This window comes from Gastrolobium bilobum, unplaced genomic scaffold, assembly GCF_033153095.1.
Source record: "Gastrolobium bilobum isolate Gb01-03AN ecotype WA unplaced genomic scaffold, APGP_CSIRO_Gbil_v1 utg3810, whole genome shotgun sequence".
Lineage (NCBI taxonomy): Eukaryota > Viridiplantae > Streptophyta > Magnoliopsida > Fabales > Fabaceae > Gastrolobium > Gastrolobium bilobum.
The window spans coordinates 81270-98564 of NW_026899073.1; the positions used below are offsets into that span (position 1 = coordinate 81270).

At 35.8% G+C, this 17295-nt stretch overlaps 3 protein-coding genes across 4 annotated transcripts; all 3 read right to left on the reverse strand.

The window, feature by feature from the left end:
* Positions 1 to 604: 604 nt before the first annotated feature.
* LOC133286958 (uncharacterized) lies at positions 605 to 1574 on the reverse strand. The gene has a single exon (XM_061484492.1). It carries the CDS (start codon positions 1462 to 1464, stop codon positions 859 to 861), a length of 606 nt encoding a protein of 201 aa, XP_061340476.1. The 5' UTR covers positions 1465 to 1574; the 3' UTR covers positions 605 to 858.
* A 2177-nt stretch (positions 1575 to 3751) lies between these two features.
* Positions 3752 to 5460, reverse strand: LOC133286935 (probable transcription factor At3g04930). Its single transcript, XM_061484446.1, has one exon. It carries the CDS (start codon positions 5327 to 5329, stop codon positions 4115 to 4117), a length of 1215 nt encoding a protein of 404 aa, XP_061340430.1. The 5' UTR covers positions 5330 to 5460; the 3' UTR covers positions 3752 to 4114.
* A 6773-nt stretch (positions 5461 to 12233) lies between these two features.
* LOC133286936 (guanosine deaminase-like) lies at positions 12234 to 16453 on the reverse strand. 2 transcript variants are annotated; one of them, XM_061484447.1, is made up of 5 exons: positions 16220 to 16452; positions 15533 to 15592; positions 14815 to 15005; positions 12854 to 12958; positions 12244 to 12701 (listed from the first exon to the last, which is right to left on the reverse strand). In XM_061484447.1, exons 1-5 carry the CDS (start codon positions 16254 to 16256, stop codon positions 12513 to 12515), a joined length of 582 nt encoding a protein of 193 aa, XP_061340431.1. In that variant the 5' UTR covers positions 16257 to 16452; the 3' UTR covers positions 12244 to 12512. The 2 variants fall into 2 exon arrangements, with proteins under 2 accessions (XP_061340432.1, XP_061340431.1); XM_061484448.1 differs by lacking the exon at positions 15533 to 15592 and having other exon boundaries at positions 12234 to 12701; positions 16220 to 16453.
* Between the last annotated feature and the right edge of the window lie 842 nt (positions 16454 to 17295).

Sequence of the window (17295 nt, forward strand, 5' to 3'; positions counted from 1 at the left end):
TTTTAAAAAGTCATAATGAATCATAACCCTCCAAATACCCATAAATACACATTCCTTATAGAAAAAATAAACTATATGTGAACTCAAAAAAAACTTTTAACGGCTAACTTACTGCAAGTCTGATGGGTAATTAAAGTATTAAACAGCGCAAATCGTTTACCAAAAAAAAAAACTGCGCAAATCAACCAATACTCTCAGCAAAAAGAGGTAATAAACAAGTGAGATGTTTGTGTCTCCTAAATTACAACCATTCCTTTGTATATGTAAAATTAAAAATTAAGCTTGCACCAGCATCTAAGAACTAAATCTTTGAGAAATACTAGATTAACGTGAGGGGTGTGCTTTTTAAGATCGTCCGAATAAGAACTTAGTATTGATTGACAGAAAAACTGATACAAACGCTTTTATTATAAAGAAAAAATAACTTGTATAGTTTAACATTGTATGAGTTATCTGTCACTCAGGACAAATTTTTAGGGGTAATCTATAATTTACCAAAACAAGAGAAACTTCGACTACCCTAGTTTTCATATATATATTATGTATAAAGGAAGGGGAAGACTCACTTGTATTGTAGTTGTAGATATGAGAGATCAAGATCACATTCTTTAATCATGTATCTTTGATTGGACACTCGGGCTCAGACCAGTGACTAGATACATATACATGTTACCAACAAAAGCATTGGACGATGTTGTCGTTTCAAATAAAAACTACAACTTTCAGATATTGAATATAGCACCAATACGCATCGAACAGAAAAGCAAGCCCTCTTCACGCTTAAATAATGAGAAAAAATAAAAATAAAGAAGAAATATAAGTTACCTGATGAGATGAGATGAGATGAACATAAAAAAACTATTGTAGGAAGTAGCCACCGAGAAAAAGCGCAAAGAAAAAGACCAAAGAGCCATATATAAGCACAGCCTTCTGACCAGAAGTGAGAGAATTGCCACCAAACCCATATTGCTGGTTCTGCGCAAACCCAGCTATCTCAACGCTTTTACTCTGAAAGAAACTCTGCGCCGCCCCACACGTCGGGCACCGCCAATCATCCGGTAGCTTCTCAAACTGAAATCCCGGCGGAATCGGATACGAAGGGTCACCAACGGCCTCGTCGTATTTATACCCACACGAACGGCATTCGTAGATCCCAGTATTCAGCACCGCGAATTTCTCTTCGAGGCGACTCTTATCCAAGTTTTCAGATTCTTGTGATTGTGATGCTAAGTCTGATTGCTCTGACTCTGAAGTGGGTGTGGGTGTGGGTGTGTCTTCTTTTGAGATGTCAACGGAGTTTACGGTGAATTTGCGACGATTATTAGAGCTTTTGTTGGAGAGGGTTTTAGGGAAGAGGGAGGAAGGAGTACTGGTGTAATGAAGTTTGGGTTTGAAAGGATTGAGTTTGCAAAAAGGGGTTGAGAGGTGGAAGGAGAAAGCTGGCCTTGTGGTTGCACAAGCCATTGTTACTAATGTGTGTTATGTTATGATGGGTTCAGCCAGCTGTGACTGACTCTGGGTTCTTGTGTGGAGGAGAAGCCATAGTATATGCCTTTGTGATGGGAACATACTTACTTGGATAAGGTACGCATTTTTTATTTTTTTATTTTGGGTGATGAATTTGTGTTGATTATAATAAGTTATTACATCAAAATTACTCGAACTGGGCTTCTTCTGTTGGGTTTGTGTCACTTCAAATGCGTTGTAGCCTATGATGTCACATTTAAGAAGGCCTGCCAAATGAGGGCTTGGCCCTAAGATGGCTAAAAGGTAGATTAAAAAAAATTAATTTATTGTAATTTAAATAATTAATTATGAGTATATAGTTATTTTTATACTATTTACGGATATTGTACGATGTCACGTCCGGATTGAATGTGGCTACTCATGCCCTACTCAGGCATGATCCTCTCTGAGATCATACCTAATCCAGGTGTGACCACTCACGCCCAAAATAAGATGCACCCAGTGCGTGGTTTAGTGCACTTGGTGCCTGACGTGGTGTATCAATTCCCTGACGAGGTGAACCTAATGGTTGACTTGGTGTCCGACCAGGTGCGCCCGGTGCCTAGCGTAGTGCACCTGGTGCTTGACTTGGTGCCTGACTATTGATTGTCAGGTCCTCTTCCTTCAACTCACTAATTTTCAAGTTAATCGGAGCAACTCAAATTGATGCAAAAATTACGATTTTGCCATTCTGCAACTGTAAAACAACAAAAAGGTTCGCAAACAATTGAATTTGACAAAAATAAGGGCAAAATCATTCCTTTTTAATTAAGGAGTGAGTTTTTCTCAAAAGGTCGGATTCCTCTAAGAATGGAACTTCTGAGAGTGATATGGGCAAGACAAATTTCTTCCAATCACAAAAATTGCCAAATTACAAAGAAACAAATAAAAAAACAAAGAAGAAAGAAGATGAAATGTTAGGAACGATTAGGAAACAAAATAAATATACTCTGCCTACTGTCAATATAAAAGAAAAATAAAATATCAATTATCATGCACCACGCTAGGCACTGGGTACACCTCTTCAGGCACCAAGTTAAGCATAAGGTACACCTCGTCAGGCATCGGGTGCACCTTGTCAAGCACCGAGTCATGCACCAGGTGCGCTTGACTGGGTGGTGCAGGACGTGGTGTCTAACGAGGTGCACCCGGTGCTTGGGGTGGTTCACCTGCTGGTTGAATTGGTGCCTGACGAGGTACATCTGAAGCTTGAGTTGGTGCATGACGATGCTTAACCTGGTGGCGAGGTGCACCTAGCATGAGACGTGATGCACGCGATGCCTCACGAGGTGCACCCGATGCTTGGCTAAGTTCACCTGGTGCAGGACGTGATGCACATGGTGCCGAACAAGGTGCACCCCGTGCCTGGTTTGGTGCACCTTGTGCTTGACGAGGTGCACCTGGTGCCTGAAGAGGTGGTTGACTTGGTGCTCGATGAGATGTACCCAGTGCCTGGTGTAGCGCACCTGGTCTTGACTTAGTGCCCGACTATTGATCGTCTGGTGGTCTTTCTTTAGCTCACCAATTTTCAAGTCAATCAGAGAAACTCAAATTGATGCAAAAATTATGATTTTTCCATTATGGTTATTGTATAAGGTTATTATAGTCATTTTAGTGAGTGGTATAAAAGAAATAACATATACTTAGGGTTTCAAACAACCATTTTCACTCAGCAATGGCTTTTATTGGATGTATATGCTTTTATTGGATTATGTGCTTTTATTGGATGTAAAATCAATGCCTAAATACAGATTTTGAATGTGACCATTCTAAAACTCGTGTCAGGTCGGGTCAGGTCGTGTTAACATGTGTAATAATGGGTCATAGTTATATTATAAGGTTATTTGTGTCGTGACAACCCATAAAATAAATGGATCATGTTTGGGTTGAGAATTTTGACACAAATAATTAATCGGATCGTGTTCGGGATGAAGTTTTTCGTGTCGTGTAAAATTCGGGTCAGGTTGGGTCGTGCTGACACGAATTGCCACCCCTAGAATGAGGGCCAAAACCAAAACCTATCATGGATTGCTGATCAGGGACAGGTTAAGCATCCAAAATTCTAAAAGAGCTTCTATACTATCCTGGCTTACTGCATACATTTTTTTTTTTCCGTTATTCAATAAAAACCAACTAACAAATAACATCGCAGAATCTCTTCTAGTTTTGAAAATGCTATCTTACAATCGACTGAATCATAATGCTATCCCCACATAATAACAATACGAAAGGTGGACCAGCTAAGCAATTGAGAACCCAATTTTGCATCTTTTACGACAACATATCATGGCACAAAGCCCTCATGTTGTACCAATTCATTCCAATCTGTCTGTAGAATGTAGATTCTGTACAAGTATGAGAACATTAAAATTTAAAGGAACAACAATGAAATGGCTAACATGTAAAACATTTTATTGGACAAGTGCTTTACGAAATCAACATAAACTAAAATTAAAAACAAAATTACTATTACTAGCTAGCTGCTAAACTATCAGTATCAACCATCGATGAGCAAGCAAATCTGTATGAACTAGACATGAAGAGGTAGAGGAGGAATCCCAATCGATTACTACAAAAACAAAAACAAGAACAAAGTTAAAAGCTGTGGTCATACTCCTCCAGCTGATCGCAATTCCTCCAGAGCAGCCTTGATCTGATCCTGCACAAGCTCCAACCGCTTCGAGTACACTTCCAATTCCAAAATCTGTTGCTTCCTCCATTTCTCATCCACCATTTCCACGCCCCCAAAACCCAAATTCATCAACGGCACCGGATTCAACGACAACCCTCTTCCCCCAAATGGACCCCCCATGGCACCAGCCACCAACTCCTTCAACAACGGCGACAAACAACTCCTCACAGTCTCTTCAATCAAACCAGGTATACTATGCCCACTGTTATAATTATTATAAGTGTTAGCCGTAGTAGTAGCAGCAGCAGCAGCAGCAGCAGTAGCGGTAGTAGTAACAGTAGGGGTAGCATTGCTGTTATAATTCGTATGATCTTTGTTTGACGCTGATCCATCATTCCCCGATCGAGGCCGTGACCGCTTCCGCGTTTTCTTCTCTGCCGAATTCCCAAACATCAATTCAATTTTGGGCACCGAGGGACTAAAATTAGGGTTAGGGTAAGAGATGGGGTTGAGGTTGATTTCGTCGTCGTCCAGGGCATTATCTTCGACGGCACCACCGCCGCCGATTTGGCCCATGTTGCTCCAGATCTTGCGTGAGATTTCGAAGGTGGCTTGATCGTGAGCACTCTTGAATGAAAATTCTTTACCGGAGCCAATCTTGTTGAGAACGTTTCGGTATTTCTTCTTCAACCTCCGGATCTTCTCGACGAGCTGGTTCTTGTTGAAATCGAGTTGGAGCTTACACTTGATTTGATCGTAGAACAAAGCGGTGTCGTTGTGGTGAGAGGATCCTCGCTGTGAAGTGTAGTCGAGGAAACCCTGCAACAGCTCGATCTCGTCCTCATCGGTCCACAGTCGTTGAAACAGCCTCCGGGAATCGTCCAAAGGCTTTTTCTCTTCAATTTGATCCACGCGCTGCCGTTTCGGATCGGGTGAGTCGGCGACGACAATTGCTGTGGAGGTTGGCGTCGAAATTGGAGGTTTGTCTCCGTTTGAGATAGCGGAACCGGGAACGGCGACGGTGACGGCGAGAGCGGAGGAGGCGGAAGGAAAAGGTTCGTTTTCTTCATCATCACCTAAAACGTCGTCGTCGTCCATGTCTTCTTCTTCTTCCTCGTCCTCCTGAGATTCGTCGTCGTCGTCGTCCATGTCTTCTTCGGGGAAAACGGTGTCGTGTTGCTCAGATGCCATTAGAGAGAGAGAGAGAGAGTGGGCTCACGGGTTTCGGTTATTGTTGGACTGAACTTTGATGGTAATGAGAATTGGAAGGGTGGTTTTGGTTTTGGTTTTGGTTTAGGTAGTGGACCAAACCAACCAACCAACCAAGTTGCACCCACGTTATTTTCTTTCTTTCTTTTTCTCCTTAATATTGTCGCACAAAGGAGATACGCTGTTGTTTTGTTACTTGTTGTGAGATTTGTGCGCGGGGCTAAAGAAAAAGGTAAATTCCTCTTATCCTCTCTACTCTTATAAAAGTATTATATTATTTTAATAAAAATATTTGGAATTGTATAATTATATAAGCCATTAAATTATAAAATATTATTTAAATTTAACGAATTACAAAACTACTTAAAATATTAATCTCCGAATATATAACATTTTTTTTTTTTTTTTATAACATATAACATTTTTTCATGTAAGTGTTTGCGTGTAAGAGAAAGCAGGTAAGAGAGGGTTGTAGTTCTACTTTCAGTTCAACTTGATTGCTCATCATCACATAAGAAGGAGAGTATAGTGGGGAGCTTTTGATCTATATCCAGCTTTTAGTTGAAACTTGAAACCTGGAAACTCAGGGATTTCATTCATTTCACGTTTCGTTCCAATTGGCAATTGCTAATTAAATCCATTGGCGTGTTCCATTTGTGTTACCCGATATTGTTTCCTTTGCTTTTTCTACAGTTTCTATTTTTGTTTTTTTCTCCTCTTTTCCTTATACAAGAAGTTATTGCATGTTCTGAAATTGACATTTAAAATTGTATTTATTTTATTTAAATTTAATAGTTAAATTTTACTTAATAATAAAATGTATTACTTAAATATCTATTATTTAATTTTTTTTAAAGCATAAAACTAAATAACAGATATATAACTAAATGATGAATTATAATTTAACGTGACACTTTGTGAAGGTAAAATAATTTTTCTCGTATTTTAAGTTTGGGAAAAACTACTCTTGAGCTACAGGAGATGGATTTATTTTCTAGCAGAGACATCGATTCTTGAGCTTTTTTTTTTAATAATTATGCAGGTCCCACCACATGATTGTGAGAGTGATAGGAGATATCTTCTCTTCTATTGATGGAAAATAATAAAGCCCTTTAAGTTTACTACATTTACAAGTAGAGTATCTTATATTATTTATAGGGTTAATATATTCTATTTATCTTTTTTTCTTGTTTATCATACCTATTCATTTTCAATATTTTTGGATCATAGTTCTTTTTTCTCTTCTTGAGATTCTGATCCAATAATATTGAAGTTGAGTAGTTAAGGTAGACAAAAAAAAGTAACTATGTCTTACCGTTAAGACATAAATATAATTTTAAAAGTTTTTTTCTCTCCTTAAAAGGCTATCGGCTGACATGGCGGAAAGAGAAAAAATTTTTAATATTACAATTATGTCTTATCGGAAAGACATAGTTGTTTTTGGTTGCTACAAAAATTCCAAAGGAGAAGTTGGGTTATTTATATTCCTTGTATAATGATAAGTTTTGAATTGTTTGTGTTAGATTGATTACATACAATTCAAAATTTGTTACATGTATACACAAAAGTGGATAAGGTTTTTTAAAATATAAGTCTGTTTTTAAAATAATAAAATAAAATTGTATTTGTTTTAAAATATTAATGGATTAAAATAAAATACATTTTAAATTAAACTTATAATTAATATATCTTTACTTACACACTTTAAAACAAGTTTAATTCAAAGAATTTTTTCGCACCAATGTTATTAGATCATAATAAGGGGTTTGGTGTTTGTCATTTTAAATGGTATAAATTATGTCATTTTAGAAGAGAGATAGACACAGAAAAACAGAAATCATGGGAGAGAGAAAGTGAGTAATTTTTTTTAATTTAAAATTTAAATTTTCTGGGTCTGTATCTCTCTTAAAATGACACAACTTTCTCTCATTTAAAATGACAAACACTTTTCTCGATAATGAGATCTGTATAACACCTCTAAAAAGAACTGTTTAGTTTCAACTTCTGTCTGTCTTTTTTTTTTTATGGATAGAATAACCCTACCCTTAAGATTCAACTTTATAAAAACAAAGTACTTAACTAGATCTAATTAAATTACAAATATTTTATATCACACCACTTAAAATATTGGAAGAATGCTTCGTGACAAGTTAGAACAGATATTTTCGTTCCAAAGCCAGGTTATACTATTTCAATTTTTTTATAATATCTTAATCGTACTTTTCAAATATATTTATTTGATTCTACTCGAAGATAATAGCTTAGAGAATGTTTGCAACGAGATACGAAGTAAAATTATAAACTATCAACCTTAAGAATTGTAGAATTCTCCAAGGTTAGCGTTACTACAAAAATATGCGAAAGGCCTAAATACTGCAAATCTATCTCCAACAATATTACAATCACACTTGTCAAATGCAAATTGGGTCTCTATTTGTGTCTTTTGTATGTCTAGTCATAACAATAGTGGAAAGACCCACGTGTGATGGGGACATATTTCATGCTATCAGTAAGAGAACCGTGTAGGAGACAAATTAATGAAGACTTGGAGTAGGTTTGATGTAATCCTTCAATGATGAGATATAGGGAGGCTTTTGAATTCAGGTCCCTTGCTAAGAGCGCTTCATCAAAGAATTTGTTGAGGTAATCGTGCGGTGTTTCGTGTGATCCTTGTTGTACAGTTTTTAAAGTATGTGTGGATTTATATTGCGCTTTGCTTGTTACAAACCATATAAGGAATTGGCTAGTTAAATCTTTCTAACTTTGGACTGAATTGGGTGGTAACGCAAAGTACCACCTAAGTGCCACCTCCTTCAAGGTGGTTGGGAATAACCGACATGCTATTGGGTCGGCTACATCTTGTCCCATTATGTTGGTCTGGAATTGTTCCAGATGTTCTTGCGGGTCTGCCTTCCCATTGTACTTCTCAGTTGTAATTTTTACGTCTCTAGGAATTAGGACGTTCATGATACATGGGTTGAATGGGTGAAAGATTCGCGAAACTGTTCTAGAATTCCCGTGAGAGTTCTCGTTCTCGTTAGTATCTTTTACCTCTTCACCTTTTTTGTTTTTGTGACCCGAAGGTCCAGGATCTCCTTTTGAATGTTACTGTACCGGCTAACTTTCGCCAGAATTTTCAAGATCTTTCTCAGGCTCTTTTTCTTTTTCTTTTTCTTTTCTCTGATTTTTCTCTTTAGCCTTTTGTGATTTTTTTAATTGAGCTAAATCTCGAGTCTGTTGGGCAATCTTTTTGTTCTGCTATGTGATAAGGTTCAACAAATGTTGAGTCGTAAGTGGGTTGTCATGGTGCACAGAAAGTGGTACCACCGACGAGGCTAATTTCTCACGGGAGGCAGGAGTCTCCTTTCGCTTTTCTTTGGAGCCGTTCTGGGATTTGCTTCTGGTATCAACCATATTTTTAAGTTGGAAGGAAATGGGTTCTAAATGATATATTCCCACAAACGGCGCCAATGATCAGACCAAATACAATATGGGCTGACCAATGTATATCAGACCTAATCACACACGGTTGAAATGATGAGGATGCTCTGCTTCTTGGGCTAGAAGTTGTTAATGATGATATATGAACTTCGGTCCCTTGTTGGCACGATAGTTGAGACTGGATGGGGGGAGTACCTGCAATGACACTCCAATGTTTAAGTTAGTATCAATTGCAGGTGTATATGTATTCTTACTGAATTAGATCATCATACCTGGGCATGTACCCTCTGTTTATATAATGGTTCTGATGCCGCCTTCAGAAGGCGGCATGGCCTCTGATTGGCCGTTTCTTGACTGCAGGTTTGGCTAGAGCCTTAATAGCTTTATCCGTTAATGCCAGGCTACCTTGATAGAGTAGCGGCGAGCTGGTGATGTCCTCTGTTTATTAGTACAAAGGCGCGGTGGGTTCATATTAGTTCTTAAGATAGCTTCCTTACCTTTGAAGTTTATGCCAAAGGGCAGTTTCATGCATGATGGGGGCATCGCGTCGCGTCATGCGCGATGGTGGTCATCGTTCTTAGTTATGGGCCCTCGTGAGATTGGGCTTCGTTGTATGTCTTTGGGCTTCTAATGGGCCTACTATATCTTATCAATATCATTTACTACGGAAAATGCTTGGTATATTTTACTATTCAAACATGACTCACATGTAAGTATTGACTCAAAGACTAAAGAATTTAAAATAATCCCACTTTTAACTATACCTTTTTTTTTTTTTTTTTTTTTGAGTTAATACAACCTAATCACAAGTAGTAAATATAGGTTTCATTTGAAATTTTTTTTCTTTGGTAAAGGGATATGCTCATTACTCTTTAATTCATCATTATTAATTTAATTAGGTATAAGACATTGTTAATAAAGACACTTAAAATTGAGGTATGGAATTGCATTATAAAGTCATATTTAATGAAATAACTAACATAAATTAAATTCCTCTTGTAAGTTTAACTTGTATTCACATCACAAATCCTTGTATAGAAAGATGTTTGCGGTGGACAACATCTAAAACAAATAGGAAGGCTACTTCATCTTCCTCTGCTTCCAACCTTAAATAGCATGGAAGTAGCACGACGAGTCTGAAGTGAAACAGGTTGAGAAGCAAATACATTATTAGCCCCTCTCTTTGATAGGGTGACAATCTTACTTTTTATTGTAAAGATATGCTTGAGTTGTTTTACTTTTGAATGTGTGAAATGCCAAAAGTGGATTATACATCCTCTTGGGGTGTTATCTGTGTTATCGATTCAGATCTCCTCCATTGTCATTGGGGCAAAAATTTGCATATTACATGATTGTGTCATTCTTAACATTAATATTCAACAACTAATTCTCATTGTCATTAGTGGTGTCTTATATGTCTAGGACTTTATCTCTGAAATTCGAAGTTGCTCCAGCCTCCAATACATAATTGGCTTAAGCAGTTATAAAGGTTTTATAAAAGTTATGTTGTAAAAAAAATAATTGTGTAATATTATAGAGATTCGTTTTGCGTGCGTTAATTTTTTTATTTATTTTTTTGTGTTTCAAAAAGTGTGAGCCCCACAAAATATTGTGTATGTAGGAAATTTTTTTGTGTCATGAAAATGCAAACCCATGTTATAAAGGAATTTTCAAAAGGCTGTAAATTATGTTAAGGAATAATATAAAATAATAAAGTACCTTCCGCCAATGGTTTAACTTTTTTAGGTGAATTATTTTTTATATGTTATGAGGATGAATTTGAACGGTGATATTACGAGATCAATTCTCATTATGCTTGTGACAAAGTTGTATGGCATTTTAGCATGCTCCTTTTGTATAAGTCTACAAGGAATACGAATTGGAGGGGGAAAATTTAATCTGAGAGGCTCCATTTGAGATGAAAATTTCACTTTGCAAATATGCATGCTTAAATAATTCCATCTTTTCACAATTATTAATAATAACATTGTTCGCAAAATTCCAATTATTAAGTATATGAAAATTCATAATCAGGGATTCAAGGGTAGATGCTTATTTACCGTTTCCTTAATTAATACGGTAGATAAAAAATGAAAATGCTGCATATATACTATATATAAATCACATCTTATTAATATAACATTCCAACTAATTTGTTTAGGATGAGCAATGAAAATGCTGCATACACACACACACATATATATATATATATATATAAACCACTCCCCATCAAATTTCACTTTTACATTACAAAGAAGCATATCACCAGCTCGCACTCTTGGCAACGCTGCATATATACTATAGATAATCACAGCTTATTACAACACAATTCCAAACAACATAGAGAAGTCCAAAATATATATATGAGTATGACATTTCAAGACTAAAACAAGCACGAAGAAAAATGGGGAGCTGTTGAAACAAACTGAAAGAGTTCTTAAAGCAAATCTCTCGCAATGAGAATTGTAAGCAGAAAGGCAAAGAGTCCACCCATGACTGCATGATTACTGAGTCCATCTGCGTGATTAGCGATCGTGTCCTCAAGGTAGTCGATTGGAGGACTTTCTTGAGCAGCAACACCCGCAACTAAAACAATTAAAAAAGCTGTGAACAATGTGAATTTGATTGGTGAAGCCATACTTGAAACGACCTGAATATAATTGGTTTTAATGTATAGATTTCTTCAACTGCTTCTGGCTTGAATATAGTTGGTTTAGGTGGGTTATATAGTAGCATACCGTGGACTTTTTTACAATAATAAGCATATCCATGCATGGCTCGGTAATCAATATTTAATTCTAGCCGGTGAAAACTGCATGCAACACCTTTTTGCTAGCAACTTATCATGCCTGAAGCTTTTAAAGTTGTAACAAATATTTTATATCACACCACTTAAAATATTGGAAAAATGCTTCGTGATTAGTTAGAACAGATATTTTCGTTCAAAAGCTCGGCCTAAAAACTGTATCATCCATATTTTTTTAGCAAATAAATTGAGTAAAAACTGTAATTTAAAATTTGAGCTAATAGTTGCATATCAAAATTTACCTAAAAACGATCTTATAATTATTAAAGGACCTCAGCTTTATTGTGATATTCAATTATGAACCTCAACCTTAAAAGTTAAAACTTATTAATTAATGAACTTTAATATAATTTTTCTATAATATGTATCTATTTAAAAAAAACGTCATATATGTCATTTTTGTTATTCATGTCAAGAATTATTTTCATACAGAAAATTGGATATTTTGTCCAATTGGAGGAGTTGCGTTCAAGCTGTCGGCGGTTGAGGCTTTATTCTACTCAGTAAGCTTATTAGAATAGAAAGTGCAGAAACAGCGTGTTTCCTCCTCAATGTTACATTGCATCTGTTCTGTATTTTTTTTTAGTTTCAGAAGACATGTATTTGGATTATATAACTCGGAAATTTAGAGCTTGGATTGCTTTACACAATGGCACTGTCATTCATAGATTCAGTCCAGTTGCTATCAAGCCAAGTTGCTTCCTTCTCTTACATGAACTTGCTTTTCCTAAGACGCAACTCTTAAACCATAATCAAACATGTAAGTACCTTCATATATTTAACATATCAATAATCATCTGCAATTCTTCGGGATAAAAACAGATGAACACCAGCATAGGAGCATGCAAATTGTATATTTCTTCAATTCATGAACAACTGTAACATGTATTCATTGTTCAGAATATGATTAAAGCAAAATCAGTAGAGAGGAAACTTGGCTTTGGTTTTCTCAAATACTTGTTCTGCAATTACAGCACCACTACCATCTGCCTTTTTAATCTCCAAGTGGGCCTTTTGATAAAAGCTAGTGCCCCTCAGTGCATCGGCAATAAAATCATCAAATCCAATTGCTATTGCAGCCTCTGCTTTAGCTCCATAAACCAATCTCTGTTTCGATGTGAACAGAACAAAAATGAGATCAATTCAATAAAAATTAGAGACACATATTTAAACACCCCCCCCCCCCCCCCCCCCCCCCCCCCAAAAAAAAAAAGGATACGTAAGGTGTTCAGAGAAAAAGAGGGGAGTGGAAAGCCAACCTTAATTCTTGAAAGATGAATTGCACCAAAGCACATCGGACAAGGCTCACAAGATGCATAGATTTCACAGTCTGAGAGCTCAATTTGATTTAACTTTTGACAAGCCTGCAAATGATGTCCAGTTACAACATGAATGTATTCTTTGAAAGGACTGTTCACTGTAGTGCTTATTAAACTATTGTGCAGCTATCATTTAAATTTTCCACAAAGCAAGTAATTGGAAACGTTGAACCAAATCTTTCAGCTAGAAACAATCAGGATGAAGAAGTTTCCTGTCACAACCAGTTAATCAGAAAACATCAACTAAAAAAGTTGTAAATCCCAAAAATTCCATGCACTCATAATTTTAGCTTAAAAAGAAATCTACTCTTACAATAAGAGGGAGGAGAGGGAAAGGAGAGTTACAGTGTTACATACATAAAAGAATAGCTTTATTGAGGAAGTTTGACCTCTTGCACACAGTGGCTTTTCCAAATACTTCTTCTGATAAATTGTTCAGTGCTTTTTATTCAACTTCAGGGAACTTAAATAGATAATACAAACTTAAAATGGAAAAGGAACTCCTAAGAAAATGACTCTCGCAACACCTATCCACTACCAACTGTAATAGGACCGTTTTTTATTCTTATCTACTGATTTGATAAATAGGCAGTGCCAATTAACAGAAGAAATTAAATAACAACAATCCTAAAATAAAGCAAAGCACAACTGAACAATAACAACTCCTATAATATTAAGCAACATCTATAATATTCCCTCCCCTTAAAAATTACTCTTGTCCTCAAGAGTAAGTTCAACGTCAAGTAATTGAATCATCTTCAATATCCATGTCCGCCTCTCCATTGCTGTTGATTGGAAAAAGTCTTCTGGCCACAACTTTTTCTTTCCTCTTCTGAAAGGACTGTAGAAGGGAATGACTCATTGGACCAAAAATTTGGGGTCTTGGATGAGGTACCACTGCATTCAAAATGTTAACAGTAATGGTAATGTTAAGGGGGTTACGCGTTTGGTGGAGAGAGAAAGAGAAAAATGTTTGGGTGTGGAAGCCTCAAAAATGAAATGAGAATCGTGGAAATGGTAGAGTTTGGTGGTTGGTACTAGAGCATCTAGCCGACTAAAGAGTTTGGTGAACATCTCTTTTAATTAAATGAAGAGTGCCTGAACCGCATCTTCTAATTGTTTCTCCATGCCTGGTGCCTGGCTCTGATACCAAGCTATTTCGTAAATGAAAGGGTAGCTTTATTGAGGAAGCTTGACTTCTTGCACACAGTGCTTTTTTCAAATAACTCTAAATTGTTTAGTGTTTTTTATTCAACTTCAGGGAACTTAAATAGATAATACAAACTGAAAACGGAAAAGTAACTCCTAAGAAAATGACTCCACAACTCCTATCCACTACCAACTGTAACAGGACCGTTTTTTATTCTTATATACTAATCTGATAAATAGGCAGTGCCAATTAAATAACAACAATCCTAAAATAAAGCAAATCACAACTGAACAATAACACCTCCTATAATATTAAGCAACATCCGTAACATACAGCCATGCAGGACATTCATAATCAAGTGTTGTAATAGAATACTGTATCCACGTTCTTAAAACCAGAGCCATACAGACCATATAGTTAAAAGTGACTATGAAATGAATCTATCTGAATGAAGTACTTAGCTGGTCCTAAAGTATTGGGATTGATATTCAGTTGTAATCCTATGAAAAATTCAAAATTCCAGCGAAAATTAAAGAAATATTGATATAGGAACGATGCTTGTTTGAATAGTTTCAAGCGAATAGTTTCAAGCCTAATAGTAAGAGACAAAGAAAGATAGGAAACTGACAGAAAACAACCTGTTTATTTTAATAAGCATAATTCTTCCATTTCTGGAGGCATGTGATAAACCTCAGATCTCGCAAATCAATACAAAAATTCTGAATGAAAGCATAATAATTATTAGTTTAACCTCTCTTATAGCAGTAACCTCAGCATGAGCAGTGGGATCAGTGTTTCTTAAAACCATGTTATGACAGCTTACAACTACTTCATCATTTCGAACAACAACCGCACCAAATGGGCCTCCATCACCACATTCAACTCCTTTATATGCTTCTTCGACCGCTTTTGTTAGGAAATTGTGGTCTCTATCCTGTACAGCTGGTATAACAGCACAATATAACACCAACAAGGTAATAACTACCGAGGAACATCTAGAACTGGTAGTAAGTAGTAACCAACCACTCTCACTTTTCTACGTGAGACTAAGAGTTACCAATTCAGGTAAATCAATAAAATAAATATTGTAGTCCTATATATCGAAAACAATTAGTAAAGAGACTCATCAAAACCTGTGAATCATAAATGAATCACACTTCAAAAGGTTTATTTGAATTGAGCAAACAGGCTCTCATAGGATGTCAAATGTCAATTTGGTATTATCGTTTTATATTGAACGGTAAACCATGATTTCTGGAGTCAGACTAGGAAAGGTAAACCATCTTCATAATACATATTGAAATAAAGAGAAACATACTCGGAAAACAACTATTTTATACTGACTTTTCTGGAGTCATGATTTCTTTTTCTTTTTCTTGTCTTTTTTTTGCTTTCAGTTGGAGCTGTTTTTCTTATGAGAAGAAACTAAAAAAAGGTGTCTGGAGATGAGAAATGATATTTTATCATACCTTGTTGGTGACCAGCAAATGCAGAAGCCACGGAAATTGTTCCATCCTTAGCTTCCAACACTATAACAAAAAGGTAGGCAAAACAAAGTTCCAAACAATAAGATCCTTCCATCCATAGAAGCAAAATCAACAAAATGTCTCATTATATCAAAAACTTTAATTGCACAAGAATAAAAGTGGATTGTATTGATAAATGCCCTGCAAAAAGATGAGAGAGAAAAAGGAATACTCAGTAGTTTAGATCCAACGATACAGATCTTCTTCAGTATGCTGTATGAGCAAATCCAGAGAACACAAACAGATATATGCTCAGGCTCTACTTTACTTGCAGAAACATCCATAGAGCATTTTTAATGGATGTGTTTGGAATTCACAAATCCAGATGGCATTTTCTCTTTTGAATTTGTTCAGTGCTTATTCATGCAATATATATATATATATATAGCAGTTTCTGTTGTAATCTCTCTTAATTTAGTTCTTTTATCAATTTTATTCATTCAATTTGGCTCTTTTCCACGATCAAAACACGTTCTATTTTGCCTTCATAGTGAAAGTGATGGACATTGGATTACATTACAGTTCAACACACTGATGACAAGAATTGAAGAGGATATGTAAACAGAAGAAAAATTCAACTAATCCATCCAAGACAGAAAGCAAAATGGCGATAATTTATAAAGAATCTACCGTTGAGAGTAGCGGCAGCTGATCCAGCATCCTCCATGATTGTATGAGATGAACAAGAGGATAAAGGTATTCGAGGAACCAGTGGAAAGTTGAAACTCCTGGAGATAGAAAATGAGCGGAAAACACCGACACAGAAACAAAGAGAAACAAACAAGACCAGAAAAACAAAGGAAGCCAAGGAATCGGATAAATGACACGGATGTCCCGTTCCCTATACTCACGTTATTGAGCAACACACGTACACAACATGTAGCGTGTCTTAAATTTGGGTGTGTTTGGTACAGATTTTTATTTGGGTTTGATGGAAAAGTGTGAGTCGCAATTGAAAAAGACTAAGTTTGGGGAAAAAAATACTAAGTAAATCGGAAGTCTAGTTTTTTTTTTTTTTTGGTGAAATTAACTATTCTAAAATATCACTTTAGATGTGGTATTTTAGGATAGATGGAAAAGTGGAAAAAAGAGCTTCAAGTTGTGGACCTAAATGACTCAGCACTTGTACGGAGTGGTTCTTTTAAAAAAAAATTATAATAGGAATATTTTGATCAATTCAATCTATTTTTCCATCACTATTTTACATTCAAACAAACATAGACTTTACAAATTTAAATAAATTTTTCTAGTAATATTTCCTTGAACCAAACATCTTTTTTTAAACTTTTCCATCAAACTTACTTTCCTATCATTTTTTCGTTAATTATGTTTTTCCGATAAAAAAAATATCTTTTCTACCAAAACGCCTCCTAACAATCAATACGAAATAACGAAAGGTACATAAAAAGTAGGAAAAAGAGTTTTCGCCGAGATAATTTTATCTCCTAGATACACAAAAATTATAAAAATGTACAGACGTATGTTTTTAATTTTTTCTCTTTTCTATTTATATGAATTTCACGTGGGCCCATACACTTACTTTTATTTGTATATGGAAAGTAAGTTATCCCGAAAGCATTAATTCCTAGAAAGTAACTAGAAAATTTGTGGTCGAGGAACAAAATAGTCATTGTGATATGAACAATCTGTTAGATTGTGAAGGATTGAGTCGTTTTTTAGCATTTGTCTGTAAAATAGAAATATAT